The sequence below is a fragment of the Ovis canadensis genome, chromosome 1 (assembly GCF_042477335.2).
Source record: "Ovis canadensis isolate MfBH-ARS-UI-01 breed Bighorn chromosome 1, ARS-UI_OviCan_v2, whole genome shotgun sequence".
Lineage (NCBI taxonomy): Eukaryota > Metazoa > Chordata > Mammalia > Artiodactyla > Bovidae > Ovis > Ovis canadensis.
The window spans coordinates 189,347,714-189,373,466 of NC_091245.1; the positions used below are offsets into that span (position 1 = coordinate 189,347,714).

General features: G+C 43.8%; 3 protein-coding genes across 8 annotated transcripts in view; 1 reads left to right on the forward strand and 2 right to left on the reverse strand.

The window, feature by feature from the left end:
- Positions 1 to 1,458, reverse strand: part of POLQ (DNA polymerase theta) — a 150,310-nt gene extending 148,852 nt beyond the window's left edge. For 4 of the 5 annotated variants that reach the window (XR_011249399.1, XR_011249400.1, XR_011249398.1 and 1 more), the window contains exon 1: positions 1,233 to 1,458. The gene's annotated coding sequence lies outside the window, so the exon portion shown is untranslated. The remainder of the gene's footprint in view (positions 1 to 1,232) is intronic. The other variant, XM_069554717.1, reaches the window with a different exon arrangement.
- FBXO40 (F-box protein 40) lies at positions 892 to 21,189 on the forward strand. 2 transcript variants are annotated; one of them, XM_069554775.1, is made up of 6 exons: positions 909 to 1,132; positions 1,244 to 1,354; positions 5,048 to 5,164; positions 10,908 to 10,945; positions 11,961 to 13,883; positions 17,894 to 21,189. In XM_069554775.1, the coding sequence occupies exons 4-6, from the start codon at positions 10,943 to 10,945 to the stop codon at positions 18,110 to 18,112; spliced, it is 2,145 nt and encodes a 714-aa protein (XP_069410876.1). In that variant the 5' UTR covers positions 909 to 1,132; positions 1,244 to 1,354; positions 5,048 to 5,164; positions 10,908 to 10,942; the 3' UTR covers positions 18,113 to 21,189. The 2 variants fall into 2 exon arrangements, with proteins under 2 accessions (XP_069410885.1, XP_069410876.1); XM_069554784.1 differs by lacking the exon at positions 5,048 to 5,164 and having other exon boundaries at positions 892 to 1,132.
- Positions 21,190 to 22,855: 1,666 nt separating this feature from the next.
- HCLS1 (hematopoietic cell-specific Lyn substrate 1) overlaps positions 22,856 to 25,753 on the reverse strand; it is a 33,280-nt gene continuing 30,382 nt past the window's right edge. The window contains exons 10-14 of the mRNA XM_069554847.1: positions 25,086 to 25,297; positions 24,579 to 24,683; positions 23,833 to 24,064; positions 23,664 to 23,732; positions 22,856 to 23,464 (exon numbers count right to left, since the gene is read on the reverse strand). Coding sequence (XP_069410948.1) covers positions 23,328 to 23,464; positions 23,664 to 23,732; positions 23,833 to 24,064; positions 24,579 to 24,683; positions 25,086 to 25,297 — 755 coding nt within the window. The 3' untranslated portion in view covers positions 22,856 to 23,327. The remainder of the gene's footprint in view (positions 23,465 to 23,663; positions 23,733 to 23,832; positions 24,065 to 24,578; positions 24,684 to 25,085; positions 25,298 to 25,753) is intronic.

Sequence of the window (25,753 nt, forward strand, 5' to 3'; positions counted from 1 at the left end):
ACCTGAGTAGACATTTCTCCAAAGAGACATACAGCTAACAGGCACATGAAAAGATGTTCAACATAGCTAACTATTAGAAAAATGCAAATCAAAATCACAATGAGATAGCACATGTGTCAGAATGACCATCATCAAAAAATTTACAAATAACTTGTTGGAGAGAATATGGAGAAAAGAGAACCCTTGAACACTGTGGGAATGTAAATCGGTGCAGCCACTGTGGAAAACAAAATGGAGGTCCCCTAAAAAACTAAAAATAGAACTACCAACTCCACTCTAGGGTCCACATTTAGAAAAAACAAAAGTACCAATTAGAAAAGATACACACACTCCAATATTCATAGCAGCACTATCTATATCTTTATACACAATGGAATATTACTCAGCCGTAAAAGAATGAAACAGTGCCATTTGCAGCAACAAGGATGGACCTAGAGATTATCATACTAAGTGGAATGAGTCAGAAAGAGAAAGGCAAATCCCACATCATATCACTTATAGGTAGAATACAACACAAATGAACATATCTAAAAAACAAGTTACGAGATAACCACTCAACCCTTGTGTTCAATGTAGCGCTAGAAGATCTAGGCAAAATTTACTTTCTCTAAATCTCTGCCTCCTCAACTGTAAAAAAGAGAGAGTTGAACTAAGTAATAGCTAAGCCTCCTACCACCTCTAGAGTTTTCTCACACTGGACTTAAACTATGCCTGATTTCTGAATTATAAACTCTTCCTTTCCCAACCACCGGGGAAGGAAGAGGGCTGGGAGAGGACAGCCACTTCCTTGTCAAGACAAGAAATAGGAGAAACAGAGGACCACATGTCACTTTCACAAGTTGCTGCCTCAGCCAGTGACAGGTTTAAGTGCAAAGCACGGTTATAATTAGAGCAGCAGCCTGTCCTGAGTGCTCCACCAGCCACAGGGAGCACAGCTGGATCTGCCAACCCTATGCACAGGACTTGGAGAGGCTGCTCTGGCCTTGAAAATTACCCTTCTTAAAAGGATTGTCCTTCCTCAAGGGAAAGAAAACCCACTGATATAAAACCCCATTTGCCTTCCGGCTTCCCCTGTGACTGCCTCTCCAGCAGAGACAGAGCGTTGATAAATACAGGAGAAAGAAAAAAAATCGTAAGCTGAGCCTGGTCACATTGGCCCTTGTGATATAGTTTTATTTTTAACTTCGAAGCACTTGGACTATTTCTGTTGAAGTTTTTTCTCCTTTGCCTACCTCCACGACAGAATTCGGTCCTCTGCAGCAGCCGATGCGCGCCCAGCCACCTCCGGCAGTCTGCCTGCTCACAACCAAGGGACGCGGGTGCAGCACGTGCTGACTCAGGCCGTTCTGGCAAGGTAAGCTTTCTAGATGCGGGCAGGCTCATCAAGGGGGAATTTAGAATGGTGAACGTGGACGCAAAGGCTGAGCTGCCCATCACCTTTTTGCTCTGAGCAAGAGGGTTGTTAAATTAGTTACATATGAGGGAGAAAAGGTTGGCTCAGACAGTGAAACTCTGCTTTCATTTCATATGTGAACTCCTGCTTTGAATCTAAAATCTTAGACTAGGAGATTACGTGCTTTCTAACAGCTTAGGTTCTTTCTTCTGCAATCAACCATAGTAGTTATGTGGTGTCTCTAAGGTTACACAGTATTGATGGGGGTTCAAGATAGGGGAGGGAGAGGAAGTGGTGATAAAACAGATAAAAGGCCCAGACCCAGAATTTCTGGTTTCTGAAGTGCAAATGTGTGATCTTTCCCCAACCAACATTCACAGTGTTAATTGCAAGTCATTCTCGTGTACTTCAAATTTCATCACCTGTGATACTACTGGTTAATTTAGCACAATTGTATTTACTGCATATATTTTAAAAATTCTGCCTGCAGAGTTTAAAACCTGTTTTTATTTAACAGTATTTCCTAAACATGACTCATTCCTTCCCAGCTCTCTTGAATCCAAATACATTTGTGGAATAGAAGTGAAAGTATTTCACAAGTTGAAAAACTTCTACAGGCAGGTAAAACAAAAATTGTCACAAACTTGAAATTTGCACATCCTGAGGGACAAAAGTAAAATGATTAATGATACTTAAAGTATCAAACACTTTAAAGTGTAGACAGGTTATTTTCAGCTTTGGGAATAATTTCATAATGTTGCATGTACAAACAAATTGGCAGGGAGAAGGGTGCAGTGATTATTTTCCTGTTTTCCTCTGGACCTCGCTTAGTGTGATAGAGTTAAAAGTTCAGCCAAGGACATCCTGGGAAGTGGCCTGTGCAGCAAAAATGATTCTGCACACTCTGAACTTTGCAGTGTACTGGCTAATGCCACCAATGCCAGGAAAAGGAGACCTACCACCAGACACCCTAATGCCTGGTTCCTTCCTGCCAGCCTCTGTAACCTCCAGATGCATCCCATAACTTTGCTATCAGTGTCTGGGTTATAATTATGCCTGTTTGCTAGGTACAGTCAAATGCACTGTGTATAACTGCCTCACTTCATTTAATTTTGTCAAGGTTTCTGGAGCACCAAAGTTTTCAAGGTGTATACTGAATACTGTCCTAGCAAAATGGTGTGTTAGCTTAGCAATAACCAACCAGACCAGTTGACTCAGAGCTACTCCTACCAGCCAGTTTGCATTTTCTTGGCCAATACAAAACAGAAATTTAAAATAGTAATACGCTAGTAATACAAGAGCCAGTCATGAGAATTAACTAGCTAATTAAATAACTAGAAAGTTTAAAGATAGATTTCTAGTGTAGGTAGAGAACTGTAAATGGTGATTTAGGGGAGGACGGTTTTTAGGGTATAGTGAAAGGGCTGAAATCATAGCCTGAAAGCCCAGGATTATGGGACCACATGTGGGAATTTTCCTTGGCCAACTGGTTGTGTTAAAATCTCAAGAGGCAAAGGAATTATTTGAATATTTAACTTCATACATTTTCTTTCCCTAAAATTAAATATCTCCACAGCAGGGAAACAGATTAACAACGTATAATTAAGGTAACAAATTAATTGGCTGGTTAATAGCTTAACAGTTAATCTCTGTTCTTAAACTCTTGACCTTGTCACTTCCACTAAAGTTAAAGCTCGGGAATAAATAATTATTGCCAGGGCTAGCCACATGAGGAAGCAAAATAGTTAGTCGCTGACATCATGTGAGGGGTGCTGGGAGGGCCCCTTGCCTAAAAATACCTCCGTGACACCAACCCTGATTGTCTACTAACTTTGTAGTAAAGAATGTGAAAACTATCATCTGTTAATCCCATTCTCTTTTGTTTGAGTCAGTGATTTAAATATACCTGCTGTATGCCTTCTCACGACCTTCTGGCCAGTGACCCTTGGTCACCACCTCTTCCTCATTCTTCCAGGCTCTGTCCTGCTTTGCCCCTGGTATCATCTAAGCTGCCCACAAGCCCTTGGCCATTGTCACACAGGTAGCTCTGTGTGGTACTGTGGTTTCCACAGAATTTCTTAATAAACATCAAGGTGAAGTAGAAAAAATAAAAGCGTGTGATCAGAGTCAGAGACTCTGGGGGGCCTGGGCAATGAGACATTCCTTCTCTGGGCTTCCATTTCTCTTGTAGAAAATGAAGAGGTTAAACCAGACCCTTTTCATAACCCTTCATTCTACAAGATCAGAAACTGCATTTTAAAAGGACTGCTCAGGTGATTCCAATGCACACTGACGTTTCCAAAACTCCAGAGTAGAGGATTTCTGGTTATCTGCCTGATCCAGATTTCTGATTCTATGACTGCAAGGGTGAAGAACAAGTGCTGTAAAGTCGTACAAACAATCCTGGCAGCATTCAGAGTATCTGTCACAACTGGAGTCCACTGAGTCTTTTCCGTTCAGTTAAGGCCACATTAACGTAATAAAGTTGAAAATGTTTCTTTTTCCCCCTTTAAAACAGAACAGAACAACAATAAAAAAACAAATTAGCATGTTTGCAGTGCTGTGCCGTGCTTAGCCTCTCAGTCGTGTCCGTCTCTTTGAGACCCCATGGATTGTAGCCCACCAGGCTCCTCTGTCCATGGGGATTCTCCAGGCAAGAATATTGGAGTGGGTTGCCATGCCCTCCTCCAGGGGATCTTCCTGACCCAGGGGTCGAACTGCCATCTCTTACAACCTTCATCTCCTGCACTAGCAGGCATATTCTTTACCATTTGCGCCACCTGGGAAGCCCTTTGTGGCGAATACAAGAGGCCAGAATTGTGGGAAATTAGGGAGATTCACCGAAAAAGGCAATGGCACCCCACTCCAGTACTCTTGCCTGGAAAATCCCATGGACGGAGGAGCCTGGTAAGCTGCAGTCCATGGGGTCGCTAGAGTCGGACACGACTGAGCAACTTCACTTTCACTTTTCACTTTCATGCATTGGAGAAGGAAATGGCAACTCACTCCAGGGTTCTTGCCTGGAGAATCACGGGGACAGCGGAGCCTGGTGGGCTGCCATCTATGGGGTGGCACAGAGTCAGACACAACTGAGCGACTTCACTTTCACTTTCATGCATTGGAGAAGGAAGTGGCAACCCACTCCAGTGTTCTTGCCTGGAGAATCCCAGGGACGGGGAAGCCTGGTGGGCTGCCGTCTATGGGGTCACACAGAGTCGGACGCGACTGAAGCGACTTAGCAGCAGCAGCAGGGAGATTCACATTGATAAAGGAGTGAGGAAAGATTTTTTTTTTAATAGGGGCTTGAGAATGGTTAAGCTGGCGGGGTATGTAAGATCCAGTGGAATGAGAGAGAACTGAAAATGGAAAGGTCAGCCAAGGGGTGTGGGTGTGATGCCATGGGCAGAAATAAGGTCTGGACAGGGGTGGTGACCGTGAGAGTGGGCTCGGTAGAGAAAGGACAGTTTAGTGACTCCTGTATACTGGATACATTCGCTTGATCCTCACACAATCCTATGAGTTATGATGAGGCCTATTTTATGGATGAATACATTAGCTTTAGAGAGATTCAGTAACTTGTCAAGAAATTACCCAGCAGAACATGTGTTCATTAATTTATTTTTATTATTTTTAATTTTTGGTTGTGCTGCGCAGCTTGCGTGATCTTAGCCTGACCAGGGATTGAACCTGTGCCCTCAGCAGTGAAAAATCAGAGTCCACCAGACCACCAGGGAGTCCCCTCTTTAATTTACTTCAGATTGGGGGTATCAGGTAAGACCTCTGTGGAAGTAGTAGGTAAGGTAAAGTCTAAACGGGGAGAAGAAACCCACAAGCAATTAAGGAGAAGGCGGTGAATTCTCTTGGGAGAAAGAGCAAGTACAAAGTTCCTACAGAAGAATGAGCAAAAAGTTCTGGAACTAAGTGCTCAAAGGAGAGAGGTGAGGTAAAAGAGACAAGCAAGGGACACTCAGGGAGGACCATGTGGGCCAAGATAAGGACAATGGACCTTATTTCTTGTGATAGGATGGGATCCTCTGAAGATTTTAAGCAGGGAAGTAGTAATCTAATGTTAAAAGTTGTTAAAATCACTCTTTTTGCTGACAAATATAGATTACGGGGCACAAAATGGGAGGAGTAAGAGAGATTATAATTCTATTCCTCCAGACTGGATGAGAGATGATGGTGCTTGGACCTGGGCAGTGGTGGTGGAGATGGAAAGAAATGGATAGATTTGCCAACTGCCTTTTCAGATCTTTCTCCCAAGCCTTCCCACATAACCAGGCACTAGTTTCTTTGTGATTGGGGCATAATATCAGGCTCTTATAGCTCTCAAACTTGAGCTTACAGTACAATCAGCTGGTAGGTCTGATTCAGTAGTTCTGATTTGGTGGGGCCCAATACAGTACTTTTCTAACCAATTCCTGGGTGATTCTGATTCCGTTGGTCTAGGTACCATATTTTAAGGACTATTATTCTAGCTGACTTGCCTTTGCTTATTAATTTACTCCTTTCTGAGTGATCCATAGAGCACCAAACTTGCATCAAATAGTTTCTGCTGCTTTGTCAGGTTCTAAATTCTCCTCTGTCTCTTTAAAGAAGTATTCATCCCTTGAACTCATGTACTGCACTTGGTCCTTCTATCTACTGTTCTTCAGGCAAGAATACTGGAGTGGGCTGCCATTTCCTTCTCCAGGGGATCTTCCTGACCCAAGAATCGAACCCAGGTCCCCCACATTACAGGCAGGTTCTTTACCAACTAAGCTACGCGGGAAGCCCCTATCTACTCATATTGTATTTAAACTCCATCCAGTACAATTAGTAAAATCTATTTCTGTGTAGATCTCTCAACTATTTAAGCATAAATTATATAGCATTGTGTCCCCTAGACAGGGGAACTTTAAAACATATTTTGGGGGAGAGTGTTTGGCCAAACTTGATTGAAGTTCATTTTTAAGAGGAGGGAATTACCTTTTCTGACAGGGAGCAATAATTTAAAGGTAACTATAGGGGCATGGAGACTGAAGGGGAAAATGTCACCCAAGTAACCATACTCTGTTTCATAAACAGAACTTCATCAGGTTTTTCACAGTGAAGAAGTTCTGTATGCTTTGATTTGGTAGATGTTTCATTTTAAATCTCAGACTCCAAATGGAAGTGAACATTTTTAACCCTAAAAAATTTCCCTGAACTGTGAAGCCATAGGACCTGGATGGTCATCTTGTTTCTGTTCAGGAGGGCACCATATGGGATGGCTCTAGAGGAGGACCCTCCCCCGCAAAAAAAATCATCCTTGGGGTGAAGGTGTTTCCTAATGTGAAGCATCCAGCTCCTCTACAATTCGGAAAGATAATACATGTAGACACCTTTCTGCACCCTATCTGAAGGAAAAGAGGCTATCGCCTAACAGAGTATAGCCATGGGCTCACATTCTCCCCTGATCATAGAGATGGACCACAGAGGTCTGTATGGATCTCCAGTGGACACTGTGATGTAGTGGAGAAGAGAGTTTGAAATCAGACAGACTTAAGCTTCTTTGTGCCTCAGTGTCCTTATCAGTAAACTGGAGATGGTAACACCCACCTCACAAGACTATTGTGAGGATTAAATGAGATGTTATATAAATACACATGTTAAGCATTGATATCTTATTTCTCTTCCTGTATGATATCCAAAATGCAGAGAGATCACTCAGTCTTGGCAAGTTAGACAAACCCCATGGAGAATAAGGATCCAGTCACTGCACTGAAATAGAAATTGGGAGAAAAGGGCATCTCATATCATGAGACAACCTATGATAAATCTAACTTGGTTAAGCTGAGGCAACACCAGTTGGCTCCAACCTAAGGTGATCAATCAGTTGTCAAAATTTATCTGGGACTAAGAGGTTTCCTGGGACCTGGGACTTTCAGGGCTCACTCAGTGTCTAAGGCAAACTAGCGTGTATGGTCACCCTATTTCTCCGGCAATAATTAGGATATCAACAATTTTGAATTGTTCTTTATCATAGTAGGAATGTTTTTGGAATGTATTTTTTCCCCAGCTATAGAACAAAAGGTTTAGATGTGATATCTTATGCCCTTAGGCTATATTTATCTTTCTCCTTTTCTCCACTGCCAAACATCTCCAATGAGTGGTCTCCACGCAGTGTCTTTCTGCTGAGCACATGTCCTCTCTCAAAGTCACTCATCTGGGGTAGCTCCAGAGCCTGGCAGAAGCTCTTTAAATAGCAACATAGAGCAACAACAGCAGCAAAAGCATCTTTGTTGCCTCCATGCATTGCTTTTCTTTTCTCTTAAAGGGATAGTTTCAAATAACTTTGAAGAGATGGAGAGCAATAAGGCTCCACTACAAATGTTCCTAGCCTCAAAACCACTGTTCTTAAGAACCTTTTATAATGCTGAAGGATAAGAAATCATTGGCAACAAAGACCTACTGTATAGCACAGGGAATTATACTTATGTTCTGTAATAACCAATAAAGGAAATGAATGAAAAAATAGATATAGATGTATCACTTTGCTGTACACCTGAAACTAACACATTATAAATCAACTATACCTCAGCTTTAAAGAAATGATTGAGCTTAGAGTTTATTACCGTTGTCCCTCCAGCTAGACACATGTCTGCCGATAAGGGCAGAGTTCTCACTACACACAGGGAGTGCACAGAACTAGCCAGGGCTGCTCTGCCCTTGCTGGGAAATGGGCTCAACTTTGTCACAGAATCTGACTGGCAAACATGAAGTTGGACATTCCTGGTACTGTTAGCTTTTTTCACATAGCCTTGCTCCAATCTTCTTTCCCACCTAAAACCCAACAGGAGACCATGAGTCATCCATAGTCCATTCTTGATGAATGTCTGTCATGAATAGAAAACAGATGGTCTCGTTCTCCCAGGCAGGGCACAGGCCCTGCCAGCACTGAAGTGTATGCTTAATAGCTTTCTCCTCCACTCCAAACAAACGCCAGATTTTGAATGGCCAAGAGTCCCACGTCACAGCTGAAATGCGCATGCTCTGGCAAGAGCTCTTCGGGGACCTGCCACGAGCGGCGGCACTGTCATCGCTGTTCTTAACCTCACGGTAGCATCGGAGGCCATCACTCACCCTCTCCGTTAGATCTGGCAACACAGTCCCGACTCTCTTAGCTCTCTGGCGTTCCTTCTCTGGCTCTACTTCTTACCCTAGAGTGGTCACACTTAGCCTTGTACCTCATGGCTCAGATTCCTATTCTGTGTGCTCACGTCTCCAGCTATGGCTTCCTCTCGCTTTTAAGCGGGTAACTCGCAAGTCTGTGTCTCTCTGTTCTACTCCCTCATCTTCCCACCCACACGGTCTGTCATGACCTAAAGCAACTTGTGTTGTGCTCGCTGGGCCCATCTTTCCTCCCCAGACAGTTTCCTCCTTAGACCTCCGTTTTTCTCAGAATTACACCCAATGTTCTCTCTTCTTGATTCACTTTCTTGGCATCATCTTTGGCTTTTCTTCTTCCCCCATCTCAAGTCAGAAGCAAAAATGTTACTTGTAACATTGTAATGTCTCCTGTCTGTCCCATCCACTTCTGCTGTCTTCTGTCTCACCATCTCAGCCTCCAGCATGTTCTCCACATGGTAGTTTCTAACTCCAGGTCCTTCCACTCCATCCTCCCACTCCTACTGGTTAGTACCCCCAATTACAATGATAAATGGTTCCTTTTTAAAAAGTTCCCAGGTGGGTTGTTTTTAATTAATGCAGCCTATGGGAACTCAGTTCCCCAACCAGGGATCAAACCCATGCCCCCTACACTGGAAGTTCAAAGTCTTAACCACTGAACCGCCAGGGAATTCCCAAATGGTTCCTTATTGAATACCAAAATTCCAGATGCTTGAACCTAATATTTACAAATTCCCACAGGTCCACAATGGGAATTCCCACCCACCCCCCCAACCCAGGAGTGATCTGGAATATGGCGGAAGCCCACCTGAATGTTAAATTTTATGTTGAAAGAACTGGCTGGACTCCTGCATCCAAAAGATCTTTGTCTGAACCTATTCTGCTCCCTCTCAGCCCAACCCTCACAGTCCTTCCACTCTGCTCAGCATTCCCTCTCTCTCTCTGGCTGATTTATCTTCTACTTGGCCCTGAACCTATCAATGTTCTGGCTAGCAGCTTCTCACCTGCCTCCTGATTCGGGCAATTATAGAGCATTCTGGCACGATCTCTCTTTCACACTTTCAGTGCACGAGTCAGATAGGGAATGTGTTAAGAATGTAAGTTTCAGAACACTCACTTCACTCAGGTCAGGGGTATAGTCAGCATCCACAGCAGGGTTGTCCAATAGAGCTTTCTATGAAGATGAAAATAGTCTATTCTGTGTTGTCCAATAGAGTAGCTACTAACCATATGGGGCTACTGAACACTTGAAATGTAGTATGACTTGAGGAACGAAATTATTAATTCTAGTTCATTTTGATTAACTTAAATAGCCACATGTGGCCAGTGGCTACCCTACTGAACAGTGCAAATCTATATATGTAAGAAGCATTACAGCTGATTATAATGAACAATAGTGTTTAAAGCCACTTTAACAAGCAGTCTGCTGTTGCTGCTGCTGCTGCTAAGTCGCTTCAGTCGAGTCCAACTCTGTGCGACCCCATAGATGGCAGCCCACTAGACTCCCCAGTCCCTGGGATTCTCCAGGCAAGAATACTGGAGTGAGTTGCCATTTCCTTCTCCAACGCATGCATGAATGCTAAGTTGCTTCAGTGGTATCCAACTCTATGCGACCCTATGGACAGCAGCCCACCAGGCTCCTCTGTCCACAGGTTTCTCTAGGCAAGAATACTGGGTTGCCATTTCCTTCTCCAACAAGCAGTCTAGGTAACCCTTAAGCTCACTTACTGGCATATATAGTAGGTAACTAAATGCTTGTTGAATAAATGGATGGAAGAATGAATACAAGAATAAACTAGCATACAATTTCCTTGAGATTTAAGGCTGTCTTTTCTAAAAAAGAAAAGTTAATGAGGGTTTTCCAGATTAAAGGAGGCTAAAAAGACTTAAATGTAATAAGTCGACCTTACCAGCATTCTGGCTCAAGAACTGAAAATTGTTTTTTAAAGTACAGAAGACATTTTGGGGATAATTGGGAAATTTGAATATAGACAGCATGTTACATGATATTAGAAAATTGTTTTTCATTTTCTTGGGTGAGATAATGTTACTGTAGTCACAAAAGTAAATGTCTTATTCTTAGGAAATACATGCTGAAGTACTTACAGATAAGTAAGCATATATATGCCAGTAAGACAAAGTGTAATAATGTCAGCAACTTATCTTCAAGTGGCTTGGCAAAAAAAATGTGTGTGTATTGAAAGAAAGAAAAAGTAAAAGTGCACCTAAGAAGAGCATATTTGACTGTAAAATGGGGGGCCCAGGGTGATGGAAGAGTACTTGAAGTCATTTTGGCCCCTGTTAAAGTAGATAAAATAACTTTTTCACGAATCATTCATGTTTGTATTTTTATATTTTCCCCTAGAGTTCTTATTCAAAGCCAGAAGAAATTTGGAAGCTATGGTAAGTACCAGGTGCTCTCTGGAATTTCACCTTTCAGAGGTCCAGGTGTGGCCTCATTTAGCCTGTAGCCCAAGCTGCTGGTGGGTTTGTCCTTTTGGTCTAATGATATATATCAGCTTTTTGCTGAACCAGAGCTTCTAGAGCAGAACCTAGAATAAACCGACACAGAGTTAGGGGAAAGTAGAGACCTGAGAAAGACTGATGAGGAAAGATTTTTGGTAAAACTTTATATATGAAAAAGAAAAAAATCGAGCTGTAATCTAAATGGCTAACGCTTCCTTCATTCTGCAAATATTATTGAGTGCTTACAATGATCCAGGCCCTGTGACAGGTGCTGAGGACCAAGGTGTGAACAAAACCAGACCCACCTTGGGTCCTCCCAGCATGCCCCCTGGTGGTTGATCATGTGAATGACAGAACACTCGTTCTGGAATGTTACACTGCCGCTATGAAGAAAGTTTGCAAAGAAAAATTTCTAAAACAGCCTAGACATAACGTAATAGCAAGTGAAAGCAGAAAAATTGTATTCAGAGATTAAATGTGCATAAATCCTCAATAATCCACAACTCAAAAATAGCAATTGTCAACTTTGTAGCCCACTTTCATGAGTGTGTGTTTTTCTCCCCCTATTTTCAACACATCTAGTACATAGATAAAATAAACTACTGGAAAATAAAGAGTATTGATAGTTGTTATTTCTGGTTGTGGTATTATGAATGTTTTTGCTTTCTTTTCTGTGCCTGCTCAGTCACTCAGTCATGTCCAACTCTTAGTGACCCCATGGACTATACCCACCAGGCTCCTCTATCCATGGGATTTTCCAGGCAAGAATACTGGAGTGGGTTGCCATTTTCTTCTCCAGCTTTCTTCTCTATGACTTTCTGTGTTTTCCAAGGTTCCTACAATCAGCGTGTATAAACAGGAAATAAATAAAACTTAAACCCTCACAGACATGTAGAGCTTGTCTGCCAGCAGTCACTTGTTTTCTCCTTCCCCTTGCCTTTGGTGTCTCTAGGGTAGGACACGCAGGCCTCCTCCAGGGCAGCACAGACACTGCGAGAGATGCTTCAGCCGTGACTGCCACATGCCCGTGGAGCCCAGTGTCTCTTGCCCGGTGATAAACTGCCACCTGTCCTGCGGTGCTACCTTCCACATGTGCAAAGAGGCTGAGCACGAGCTACTCTGCCCTTTAGAGCAGGTTCCATGCCTCAACTCCGAATACGGCTGCCCCCTCTTCATGTCCCGCCACAAGCTGGCCAAGCACCTGCAAGTGTGTCCTGCCAGCGTGGTGTGCTGCTCCATGGAGTGGAACCGCTGGCCAAATGTGGACTCTGAAACAATGCTTCATGAGAACATCATGAAAGAGACCCCCGATGAGGAGTGCTTGGACACAGCCCTGGCCCTTCAGGACCAGAAGGTCCTTTTTAGGTCTCTGAAAATGGTAGAGCTTTTCCCAGAAACTAGAGAACCCATGGAAGAGGAACCTCCTGTGAATGGTGAAGCCAGCTGGGAGGAAATGGGTGGAGCGGTGGGTGGGGAGGATGCTGGTTTGGAAACAGGCTGCTCTCTGTCAGCCATGAATGGGGAGGTGGTAGAGCTAAGTCAGGAAGAACGAGAGGCGTTAGCCAAAACCAAAGAAGGGATGGACCTGGCCAAGTTTGACAAGTGGGAAAATATGTTCAGCAAAGAGCATGCGGCCTCAGCTTTAACAAGCTCGTCAGCCAGCAGTGACAGCAAGAGCAGGAACAGCCCAGAGAAAGAACAGATTTCGAGCAGCAATAGAATGGTAGAGGAGGGAGCTGCCAAAGGAAAAGAGCCACAGGAAGACCAGAAGCAGCAGGACTTTCATACAGCCATAGAAAAGACAGGACTTGCCCCTTGGCAGGATGGTGTTCTGGAAAGACTGAAAACAGCTGTGGATGCAAAGGACTATAATATGTACCTGGTGCACAATGGGAGGATGCTTATTCACTTTGGTCAGATGCCTGCTTGTACACCCAAAGAGAGAGACTTTGTTTACGGCAACCTGGAGGCTCAGGAGGTGAAGACTGTTTACACTTTCAAAGTTCCGGTGAGCTACTGTGGGAAGCGGGCTCGCCTAGGTGATGCCATGAGTTGTAGGCCAAGTGAGCACAAGGCCGTCGATACTTCAGATTTAGGGATCACTGTGGAGGACCTGCCCAAGTCAGATCTCATCAAGACCACCCTCCTGTGTGCTTTGGAAAGAGAACTCAAAGGTCATGTCATCTCCGAGTCCAGGAGCATTGACGGGCTATTCATGGATTTCGCTACACAGACATACAGTTTTGAGCCAGAACAGTTTTCTTCTGGGACGGTGCTGGCTGACCTCCTAACCACTGCCAACCCAAACAGCAACGCAAATGGGCTCCACGTGGAGCTCCACAGTGAGTGTGTGACCAGGAGACACAACAAGAGCAGCTCTGCCTTTACTTTCACCTGCAACAAATTCTTCAGGAGGGATGAATTTCCCCTACATTTCAAGAATGTTCACACAGACATTCAGTCATGTCTCAATGGCTGGTTCCAACACCGATGCCCCTTGGCCTACTTGGGATGTACCTTTATTCAAAACCATTTCCGTCCCCCAGGGCAAAAGGCAAAAGTGATCTACAGTCAGGAGCTCAAGACCTTTGCCATCAAGCCAGAGGTTGCTTCAGAGCTGAGTGAGGGAAGGAAGAACAACCATTTCTCAGGTCGAGAAGGAAAAAACCAGAATTCTCTAACCAGCCTGCCCCTGGAAGTCCTGCAGTACATTGCTGGGTTCCTAGACAGCATTAGCCTGTCCCAGCTCTCCCAGGTGTCCGTGCTGATGAGGAGTATCTGTGCCACTTTGTTACAAGAGAGAGGGATGGTCCTCCTGCAGTGGAAGAAGAAGAGGTATTCCCATGGAGGCACCTCCTGGAGAGTTCACAGAAAGGCAAGTAATTCACCTAGTCATTCACTTCATTCATTCAGCAATTATTTACTAAGAGTCTTCTATGCACCAGCACTGGTATTGTACTAGGTTACTAGGAATGAGACACAGTCTGTGAGCCCAAGGAAGCCAGCCTAGTAGAGGAGACAGACCCATAAACATAAAAATAGTAATACAGATCATAGCGTCTATGTTATCTCTGTGTATGTGTTCAGAATATCTGCTGTTTGCTTCCATGATCCATTCTCCATCGTGATCTGTCCCCCAGGAGGCTGATCTCTGCAGACTACCTTAACCTGCTCCCTTGCCCTCCAGCTTCCAGGTGGGCTAGTCTAATGGGAGATGGGCAGGTGGGAGAGGATGACACAGGTGTTCTTCTGGCTTCCTCTTTGCATGCATTTTCCCCTTCTCAACACTTTGCACTGGCCTTGTCTCTCCGCTGAAGACAGCTGTATCTGATGGTTTTCCTCCACACAGTTACCCATTCTGGATTCTAATAAACTCCTCCTTCCCATTCAGGCCTAGAGTAGTAACACTCAAGATTGTTACTAGCCTGGAAACTGCCCTAAATCTTCTGGTTTTCCTATACACTGCTCACACATTTATGTGTCATTCCTTTAAAAAATTCTCTTCAAATTACCCAGTCTGAGTGTGCCATCTGTTTTCTGCCTAGACTCTAATTGATACAATATGCCAATAGATTCTACTCAGACACAATCAACTAATTTTTGCCGTTGCTGAATTCATTTTGAAGATCTAAAATAATTTGGTCCACTGATTTCCCCTGGTTCAAATGCTTATTTAATTTTTAAAATATTGTGTACATCAAAGCATCTTTCCCCTTGGAAAAGCTTTATTCCCTTTTCCCGATAAAGCTAGGCTTGCTTAACTGTATCATGAGTTCTATTCAATTCAGTTCAGTTCAGTTGCTCAGTCGTGGCCGACTCTTTGTGACCCCATGAATCGCAGCACATCAGGCCTCCTTGTCCATCACCAACTCCCGGGTTTCACTCAAACTCATGCCCATTGAGTCGGTGATGCCATCCAGCCATCTCATCCTCTGTCGTCCCCTTCTCCTCCTGCCCTCAGTCCCTCCCAGCATCAGGGTCTTTTCCAATGAGTCAACTCTTCGCATGAGGTGGCCAAAGTACTGGAGTTTCAGCTTTAGCATCATTCCTTCCAAAGAACACCCAGGACTGATCTCCTTCAGAATGGACTGGTTGGATCTCCTTGCAGTCCAAGGGACTCTCAAGAGTCTTTTCCAACACCACAGTTCAAAAGCATCAATTCTTCAGCCCTCAGCTTTCTTTATAGTCCAAATCTCTCACCCATACATGACTACTGGAAAAACCATAGCCTTGACTAGATGGACCTTTGTTGGCAAAGTAATGTCTCTGCGTTTCAATATGCTATCTAGGTTGGTCATAACTTTCCTTCCAAGGATTAAGCGTCCTTTAATTTCATGGCTGCAGTCACCATCTGCAGTGATTTTGGAGCCCCCCAAAATAAAGTCTGACACTGTTTCTACTGTTTCCCCATCTATTTCCCATGAAGTGATGGGACCAGATGCCATGGTCTTTGTTTTCTGAATGTTGAGCTTTAAGCCAACTTTTTCACTCTCCTCTCACTTTTATCAAGAGGCTTTTTAGTTCCTCTTCACTTTCTGCCATAAGGGTGGAGTCATCTGCATATCTGAGGTGATTGATATTTCTCCCACCAATATTAATTCCAGCTTGTGCTTCTTCCAGCCCAGCATTTCTCATGATGTACTCTGCATATAAGTTAAATAAGCAGGGTGACAATATACAGCCTTGACGTATTCCTTTTCCTATTTGGAACCAGTCTGTTGTTCCATGTCCAGTTCTAACTGTTGCTTCCTGACCTGCATATAGGTTTCTCAAGAGGCAGGTCAAGTGGTCTGGTATTCCCATCTCTTTCAGAATTTTCCACAGTTTATTATGATCCACACAGTCAAAGGCTTTGGCATAGTGAATAAAGCAGAAATAGATGTTTTTCTGGAACTCCCTTGCTTTTTTGATGATCCAGCAGATGTTGGCAATTTGATCTCTGGTTCCTCTGCCTTTTCTAAAACCAGCTTGAACATCAAGAATTTCACGGTTCACATATTGCTGAAGCCTGGCTTGGAGAATTTTGAGCATTACTTTACTAGTGTATGAGATGAGTGCAATTGTGCGGTAGTTTGAGCATTCTTGGTATTTCCTTTCTTTGGGATTGGAATGAAAACTGACCTTTTCCAGTCCTATTAGCTTGTACCAAATAGAAGTGAAACTCCCAATTTGTCATATCCAAGGTGCCCTTAGCACCCTTTCTTATGGTACATGTATTAGTAATGTGAATCACAAATATATGATGCCCATTTAGGTCATCAGTTCCAAAATCTCACTGTTGACTTTCTTCCCAGTATGTCAGTGTAGGCAAACTGGCATTGGGGAGTTAGGAGATGTTTACTTCTATTTTTATTTGTTATGTGTAAAACATCTTGCATATTTTCTATTATTCCCTGAGCAGTCTTCTTCAAAAAGTAATTATCACACTCTCCCGTATGAATCCAGGCCTGCATCCATGTGTTAAATAACTGACTGCCAACTGACCATGTGTTAGGAATAAACATGAATGAGACTATGATCCTGCCTTCGGGAACTGTATAGTCTGGAACTACCTAGTATCTTCCTCTGTAAAATCAAATGCAAATAGTTTAATTTACATACTAGGAATTTCATTATTTTTTGACTAACAATTTTCCCAATTCAGTCATTGCTGACAACTCTTAAATATCATTTAGGACAAACTGATTTCCTTGTAGAAAGGAAGAAAGACAGTTTTGTTGGAGCTAAAGGATACTCATATTAAAATGCCTTTTTAAAGTAAAAAGGGAAATAGTTCCAAGATCCTAGGTCACATTTTTTTATATAAGAACAATGACAAGAAACTGATGATGAAGTGATAAAGTTGAAGAATATCAGGTTATGCCTATCTTCATAGCCAGATTTTAAAACTAGTTACTTTGGCACCGTCCTAAGTGCCAAAGGTCAGCAGGGGTTTGAGTACTAGCCTTTTAGATTTCTCCTAAGGATTCTGTTCTATTGAGACTCTTATTAATTAGCATACTTTAATTTTTAAGCAATATAAAACCAACTTTAAATACACAGATATAGAAAGAAAAGAAAGTGAAGTCGCTCAGTCGTGTCCAACCTTTTGCAACCCCATGGACCATAGCCTGCCAGGCTCCTCCATCCATGGAATTTTCCAGGCAAGACCACTTGAATGTATTCTTTATAAATAAGAATATTCTTTATACAGGTATTCTTTATATGTATAAATGTATTCTTTATACATAAGAAAATTTACACATAAATTTATACATAAACTGTAAAGGGAATTTATTGGCCCATAACTAAAAAGTCTAAAGGTAATAGCTTCAGATGTGGTTTGATCTAACTCCTCAAAAATGCCCCCCAAATGACCTTTTTGCTATCAATTCTTATCTCTACTTCCTCACTAGTGACTCCACTCTAAGACACAGCTCTCCCTTCATGGTCCATGGGGGCTATTAGCAGCTCTGAGAGACAATAGCTTCCAAATTTAAGCACAGAAGGGAAAAAAGAATGTACTTCCTGATATCTCAGACAAAAGTTCTGGAGTAGACTCTCATTAGCACTGGTTGTCTTGATTTGAATCATATGTCTATTCTAGAACTAATCACTTTGCTGGGGAGGGGGCGGAGTGAGGGTATATAGCAATAAGCAGATGGGTATTAGTTGCTATTAGTCATTTTCACACAACATGTGGCTGGCTGGGAAGGTTATCAGTTGGAAGGGGGTCTAGGAATTGGATGCTGGAGAAGGGACTAACACATGTCTGCTGCAGTCACTAAACACTTTCTGGAAACTGAGACCAGGAAGAACAGAAGGCATTTCTTCAAACTATTTAAATAAAGCTGACCTGAGGGTATCATACTCAGGGCTTACTTTCATGCATCTGTCTCTTCACAGATTTGGCAATTCAGCAGCCTCTTCTCCAAAATCAAGAGCTGGGAGTTTAATGACGTTGCCTCCATGTCTGAGCACCTGAAATCCTGTCCCTTCAATGTTGTAGAACACAAGACTGACCCGATTCTTTTGACCAGCATGTGTCAGTCCCACGAACAGGCCCGAGAGACCTTAGTCACCACCTTCAGAGCCAGACCACGAGGAAGACACACCTTACGCTAAAGACTCAGAAGCCACCGTTCTTGGATTCCTATTCAGAGTTACTGAAGTTGGACAGAGTGTGATTTTGAGGACTTTCTTCTGTAAACTGCAAATGTTCTTATCTAGGTGTTTTCAAACATGCAATGCCCTTCAAAACTTGAGAAGCTGTATAAGGTGGAAGAATTTCCTAAGCCGTGGCTTGTATAATTGCTATAGCACCATACTGATAACTAATAGCCTCCCTCCCTCTACTTTTTTTTTCTAAAATAAATCCGTCTGTGGAGTAAATAGGTAACTTGAGGCCATTTAGAAGATGAGCCCAAGACCTTAGGAGATGAGAGAGCCGTGAAATTCCATAACCAGCATAGGCCTGTGCTTTTGTGGAGAACTTTTCAGTTTATGAGCGCTTTCAATGATATGGGGCAGAGGCAGTATAGGAAGAGGGACTGAGATGCCTCCCAGGGCACCCAGGGTAAAAAGCACAGTCTGAAGTTTCTGGAGCTGGACTTGTCTTGAGAGCCAAGTCCAGGGCTTCTTTTAGTTACCCCACTGTCTCTAAGCCCAGACAGTCCAACAGAATAGAGACCTAGGCTAAGCACAGAAGCCTCAGGGACACCTAAAGTCAAACAGTAAGAGGCAGAAATGAGGTCACAGATGAGATGATTGTGTAGAATCTTGGCAACATATTGAAGGACTGCCTTGAAAAACGAGATGAATCCAGAGGAGATACTATATGTATGAAGAAAATTAGGACAAAAATCACAGACTGCTTTTGAACATTTTAATAGTGACTTAAGATTCAAGCTTCTTTTCCTCTGAAAATTCTATTCTCGGTCTGGATTAGGGAGAGCCCAGTTATGGGCCAGCACCACCCTGGGCTATGTGAAATGATCACAAGACACTAACCCCAACTTCAGTGTCATGCCAGAAGGCTCAGGGTAGCCCAAGGAGACCATGCGTATGGAAAAGTCAGGCCCACCGTACGTCCTGTGGTACCAGTCACTAGGTCCTAGACACCACCTGAGTATACCATGGGGAATCTTGAGAAGGAAGACATCTGAACATAGTGATTCCCTGTAATTGCTCTTAACTCTTGCTGGGCATGACTTCATTCTATGAAAAATAGATGATACTTCTGATTTTTGGTAACAAATAGTCAAAACTTATGAGAACAAAAGTAAAATGAAAATACACAAGAGAAACTGGCATCCCCCAAAGCTGGGTTTCATGGAACTATGGACATTTTAGACTGCATAATTCTTTGTCATAGGGACTGTCCTGTGTGTGAGAGGATGTTTAGTGACATCTTTGGCCTCTATTCAATAATACCAGTAGCTCCCCTACTGCTTTAACAACCAAAAATGTCTCTGGAAATATCCTCTGGGAGCAAAATCACTCTTGTTGAGAACCACTGCCCTAATGAATGACACACCAATGGCAGTAAGTCAGGTAAGCTTTTTAGTGCAGCAAATTCTTACCTCACATAACCATCTATAGCAGTCACAATTTCATGCAGCTCTTTATTTACCAAATAGATTTAGATCATTTTAAGTTGGGAACCAAATGGAGTTAAGTTTGTTTGATGTGGCTTCATGTCCCTGGGTCATGTGCAAAAAATATATCCTATCAGGTCTCCAGGCATAGCTGAAGCCAAGATGGTTGAACTGCTTATCCCATGCTTATATCCCTCTCACCTTAATTGATGCCATTTTCCTAGCAATTATCAGCAAGCAAAGGCAGAGGGATAAGGAAGATGGGTACTGTGGAGAAGCAGAGAACAAAGAATTTAACCAACAACAATAAAAGAGTCTAATCGATATGAAGGCATGAGAGCAAGTGCCAGAGTAGACGTACCCTCATCTTTCATTTTAATGTGCCACTTGGTACTAGTCAGTAACGTAACTCTACTTTTCCTAATCCTTATTGTTTGGTTTATATTTCACATTTGTATATAACGTGCCATTTTCTAAAAATTATAACTAGAGTGTGAGCTAGGGTTTTATTCAGTGAAAATGAGTAATTGCAACAACTAAACAATAAAGTGGGGGAAAAAAAGGAAGAGTTCTCCAGGGATCAGTTCCACATTTTTGGAATCTAGTCCTTCCTATATGAAGAAAGAAAGCTCTGAAAATCCATTCTGGGGTTTTATTTTATTAGAAAAAGAAAGCAAGGGGAGCTGTAGCCTAAGGCAGATGAAAATCTGGGGCTAGTGTGAGCCTGATGAGAAATATAGAGAAAGAAAAGGAGCAGAGGGCTCTTCCTTGACAGTCTGGGCAGCCCAGGGTTCAGGAGGGCAGGCAGAAATGTGACCGCACCTCTCTATGGGCCCCACCATTCCAGGTACACTTTACTTTCCCAGTTTCTATCTAAAGTGCAACATTGAGCAGATCAACACCATCAAACACATTTTATAAGGCATCAGATTATATATGTAGCAGGAAATCAGAGTACTACAGGTATCCTATAGTATAGTATATACTATAGTATATATAGTACAGTATAGTATAGTATATAGTATAGTACTACAGGTATCCTAGCCTATACAAAAAAGCACATTTTATGGTGACAGGGCAATTGAAGAAAAAGGAAAGCCTTTTAGAGAGACAGTGATCTGATTAATGGGATGAAGCTACAGTGAGCAGCATGAACAGCAAGCATTATCTGACAAAAGCAAGATAGCTAGAAATGGTTTCAGCTTAAGAATCAGCTAAGGAGAGTGAAAGGGGACTGTGGACCCAAGAATAAGAACCTGGATGGGGGAGGTGTCTGTGGGCAGAGCCCTTGAAGAGTATCACACCAAGAAATCCAGTCCAAAGTAGGGATCAGCTGTATGTGGAGGGTAAGGTCTGTGGAACCCAGGCAGAAAAGATTATTGCCTTAAGGACCTGGAAAAGAAGCTTTTGTCTTATAATGAAGGAAAAAGTGAAAATCAAGGTGGAATTTGGATGTAGGAAGAAAATCACTGCCCAAGTATGTGATGATGTCTAATCAAACTGAAACAAAGAATGAGATTGTAAATATCTAGTGTGACTTACCTCTATACCCTGGAAACCCCAATATCTCTACAGGCAAAAATAAAGGCTGTTTTGTACTCTGAACATCTATCTGGGTGAATCTTGCAAGCGAGGCATAGAGACAGATGTGTCTCACTGGCACAGAGGTCACTGTGGCAACAAAGGAGTGTGTGTCTTGAAGAAAAGCCAAGGAATGAGCCTGAGGGTTGCAGTGCTCTAAGCACATGGGCAGCTCACCAGTGAACTCTAAGGATTTTCATGAAGCCTTGCCACAACTATGGGTCTCAGTCACCAATCCTAGCTCTTCCTTGATCCCACTGTCTTCTCCATCTTTGAAAGCTGAACCCAAGTTTAGATACTGGTTATAGCACAGACTTCAGATTCTTCACCATCTGAGCCACCAAGAAAGCCATTTTCTACCAACCCTATACCGAATCCTGACTTTCAGTTTGATTTGATTTTGTTTTGCCTAGGGTCTCCTATTCCGGACCTTGCCAATCCCAATGGCTTTGGGTTAGATAAACTCACTGCATCCTGATCTCATCCCCATACTTTGCTTGATGACTTGTTTTTTGCCTATCACTGGCTGTCCGAAGGTCCTCACCTCTTCTATCAGCCTCAGCCCTGTACCACAGAGAAACTTCATGTACCACAGAGAAACTCAATCTACCTTCTTACACGGCCATTGATTTCATTCATCCAGCTACAGGGAAGCCTAGACTTTCTTTAGTAGAGGCCACTATCTTTGACTCCAAATCCTTTTTATCATCTCATTGTTCCCTTTTGTGCTTAGTTGCTCAGTCATGTCTGACTCTTTGCAACCCCATGGACTGTAGCCTGCCAGGCTCTTCTGTCCATGGGAATTCTCCAGGCAAGAATCCTGGAATGGGTTGCCATACCCTCCTCCAAGGCATCTTCCCAGCCCAAGGATCAAACCCAGGCCTCCGCAGTGCAGGCAGATTCTTTACCATCTGACCCACCAGGGAAGTCCAAGAATACTGGAGTGGGTAGCATATCCCTTCTCCAAGGGATCTTCCTGACCCAGGAATCAAACCGGGATCTCCTGCATTGCAGGTAGTTTATTTACCAGCTGAGCTACCAGGGAAGTCCAATTGTTCCCTTTTAGTTTTAATCTTTTGTTGTTGGCCAATCTTTTCCTCCTCCTTTCCCCTAATTTGTGCTTCTGTCTCAGCCAACATCATGCACTAAAGAAATGTCATTACTCCCAGGTGGAAGGTGGCTGACCTCTCACAACTGCTGAAGCCAGTAGAAGTTGAACTGCTTAATGTAGACCCTTCCTGGCCCCTGTTTCCCAACCTAACTGCCATTCCCCAGGCCCATCTCTTTTTCAACTGGCTATCAGTATAGTCTAAGGAAAAGGCACAGCCCTTGACACCAGGGTTCAGAGTGATGGGCGGTGATTGGAAGGATTTTTCTGAATATGCGAAAGAGGGAAGGAAAATTCCCTCTACCTGTAATGAGAGTTAGGGGCATTGAGGGCCACGTAAAAGTACTATTTACCTCAGAATCACAAGTATAATATCATATAAGAAAAGAATCGCCAGTCCAGGTTCAATGCAGGATACAGGATGCTTGGGGCTGGTGTACTGGGATGAGCCAGAGGGATGATACGGGGAGGGAGGTGGGAGGGGGGTTCAGGATTGGGAACACGTGTACACCCGTGGCAGATTCATGTTGATGTATGGCAAAACTAATACAATATTTAAAGTAAAAAAAAAAAAAAAAAGAATAGAGGTGAACCATGGTCCCACTTTATTTCCAATTTAGGACCGATCAGAGAGAAGAGTCAGAGATATCTCTGCAGAGAAGGAAAGAGAGAAAACAACACATCTAGGAAAACTAGGAAATATAGACATACCTTGCCATGCAAACAGACCAGGAAACTCAGCACTCACAAAGGAAAGCAGAGTTAGGGGTATGGGTTAGAGGGGGCACTCACGGGGAAGGAGGCAGGACCACAAGATAAGCATCCCTGAGATCATCCTGGGTATGCAGGATAGAGAAGACACTGAGGGGAAGGAGACCCCCTTCTTCATGCCTCCTCTGCTCCAAACCCTGATGGAGAGGGAGAGGGAAGTCTGTCTAGAACTTCAAGCAACTCATGACATCCTGTCAGACACTTGCAGCAGAAATGGAGAGCAGCTGGAGGCAGAGCCACTGGGGACATGCGAAGTCACAGTGCAGCAAGGAGACAGGAACAGTTACTGGAGGAGCTTGACATAATTTGCAGGGAAGAGTCCAAAGTGGCCGTGGCAACGTCCCCGCCACCAGCCCTCGTCCACCATCTCAATGTCAGTGATGACATCATCTGGGTCAAAGGAAATCTCATCACTTCCCTCTGGGGAGAAAATTGACAGACTATTAGGATGGTCAGGCAAAAATCCCTCCACCCCTGTGCCCCCTTTAAAGCTCGGGAAGGGAAAGAGGCCTGTCCTTGATGCCAAGTCTGGGGCCCTATTCTGACCCCCCAAATCCACCCTCCTCTCATGGATCAAGGGGCTCCAGGCACCAGACCCCTCAGAGCACTCCCAACCTACCTCCTTGGTAATCATACAGGGCTACAGCTGAGATCCCAGCTCCAGCCCTGGCTGGGTGGCCTGATGATCCTGCACAGGGAGAAATATGAACATGGTCTTACCAACATGGAGAAGGAACACAGACAGGTCCTCCCATGTAATGGGGGAATTCTTCTGCCCCACCACTCACCAGCCTGAGTGGAAGAAAAAGAGGGATCCTCAGGCTCAAGCACATCCTCATAGTCCGCCTCTGCTTCCTCATCCTGCTCATGTCTGTCTATCTCCACAACATCCTCGTAGTCATTCTCAGGCTCAGGTTCGGGCTCAGGCTCAGGCTCAGGCATTGCTTCATACACTGGCTCTTCCTGCAGCTGGAAGACTTCTGGAGTCCTGGGGGGCAGAGCTGGGGCCTCCTCATTGTCCTGAGAAAAGATAGTATACTTGAAGAAAGGTGACTTCTGTTTTCCAGGAGATGACTCTCCAAAACCTCCCAGTGGAGGACTGCTAAGACCCTATCGTCCATATGCTTCCACTTCCATGTCCAGTCCTGGCTCCTTCTAACAGCCTCTCCTAGGGAACAGTCTCTCACCCCTCTTCCTTCTTCAACCTCTTCCCACATCCATCCACTCAAAACATCTACCAACAGACGATGTTAATAGAAGGGGAATGTAAAAGGTATGAGGAGAAGGAAATGGAACATAAGACAGATTCCTTGGAAGACCAAGGAAAAATCTAAAAGGGGAAAAGATGACAGCTAGGATGACTGTCCTAGTCTGCCCAGGACTGGGTGATTTCCCAGAATATAATACTTCCAGTGCTAAGGTCAGGATAGCCCCAGGCAAACCAGGGTGGTTGATCAGCCTGCAGGGCCATGTCCACCTACTAGGACATGAGGAGATGGGAAAGGTGCAGATCTTTGGGGGGCAGTCTGCTTACCTCTGGGGGATCCTGCCTTGAGGGCAGGGCAGGTACTGGTTGTTCCCTCTTGGTTCTCACAGGCTCAGGCTCTGATGGTGGACAACTCCCTGCTGGAGGCCAGGCCTGTGAAGGATGAAGCATCTCTCCAGTGAGCAAGAAACTTTATCTTCTCTCCTGTACTGGAACACCCCTTCCTGCCTCTGCCAGTTCACATCTGTCATTCCTCAAGATGGGCTCCAACCTGAAGTGACAGCTCCTTCCTCTTGTTCTTGCAGCAGTAACTGACTGCACTGCATGTTGAACTATGTAAATCTTGGGGTTTTTTTCCACTGAGCATTCTCATATGTATATATGAAGCTCAATTACACAATTAGATTTAAATCTTCCAAAGACAAGGATAACACTTGGAGATTTTGCTAGCACAGGGGAGTTCTGGGTCTTCCCTTTTACTAAGGATACAGACCCCCTAGGCTCTTGTCCGGGCAAAGAATGCTGGATGTGGATCCCGGAGGGCCGAGTACTTACCTCTGAGGAGATTTTCTTAGGCAATGGGGCTGGTGCCGCCGGCTCTTCCCTAGTGGCCACTGGTTGCTGAGCCTCATGGCTCATCTTTACCAAGGCCTTTCTCTCCTGTTGCTGCCTGGCCATCTGTTGTGCCTTCTCCTCTTCCTCCCGCTTCCTCTTTTCCTCTGCCATGGACTCAAATTTTGCCTTCAGCCCACGGGCGCCACTAGAAGCTACAGACACAGTCAAGAAAAATTAGGGTTGTCTTGGGTCAGAGGTAGGAGGGTAGCACTGGAAAGAAGAAGAGTCAGTTAAACGTCCAGAAGAAGAGAAAATCAAGAAGGGACTCATGGAAATGGAGGTAAAGAGGTATTAATGAAGGAACAAGGGGCTTAGAGGAGGATAAGGTCGCCCTGAAGCCTAGATTTTCACATAGACAGACCATGTGATCTCAGGCTCTTACTCCTTTAAGGCTTGGTCCCCTAACCTGCATCCTTCCTTGTGCACATTTCTTAAATCTATATACCCTCAGGCTACCATCTACCCACTGTTCCCCATCCAAAGTTCCTTTCCCTTTGTGTTCTTCCCAGATGGCTCCCCTCATCCCTGTGTTCGCTACGTACAGTTTCTTCCCCAGTGTCACTCAGATATCCACCTAACCTAATTTTTTTTAGGATAGAGAATCTGGG

Bases quoted from the DNA above. Each gene is read 5' to 3' on its own strand.
- FBXO40 (XM_069554784.1), top strand. The intron at 13,884-17,893 runs GCAAGTAATTCA...GTCTCTTCACAG, and splicing joins CCTGGAGAGTTCACAGAAAG to ATTTGGCAATTCAGCAGCCT.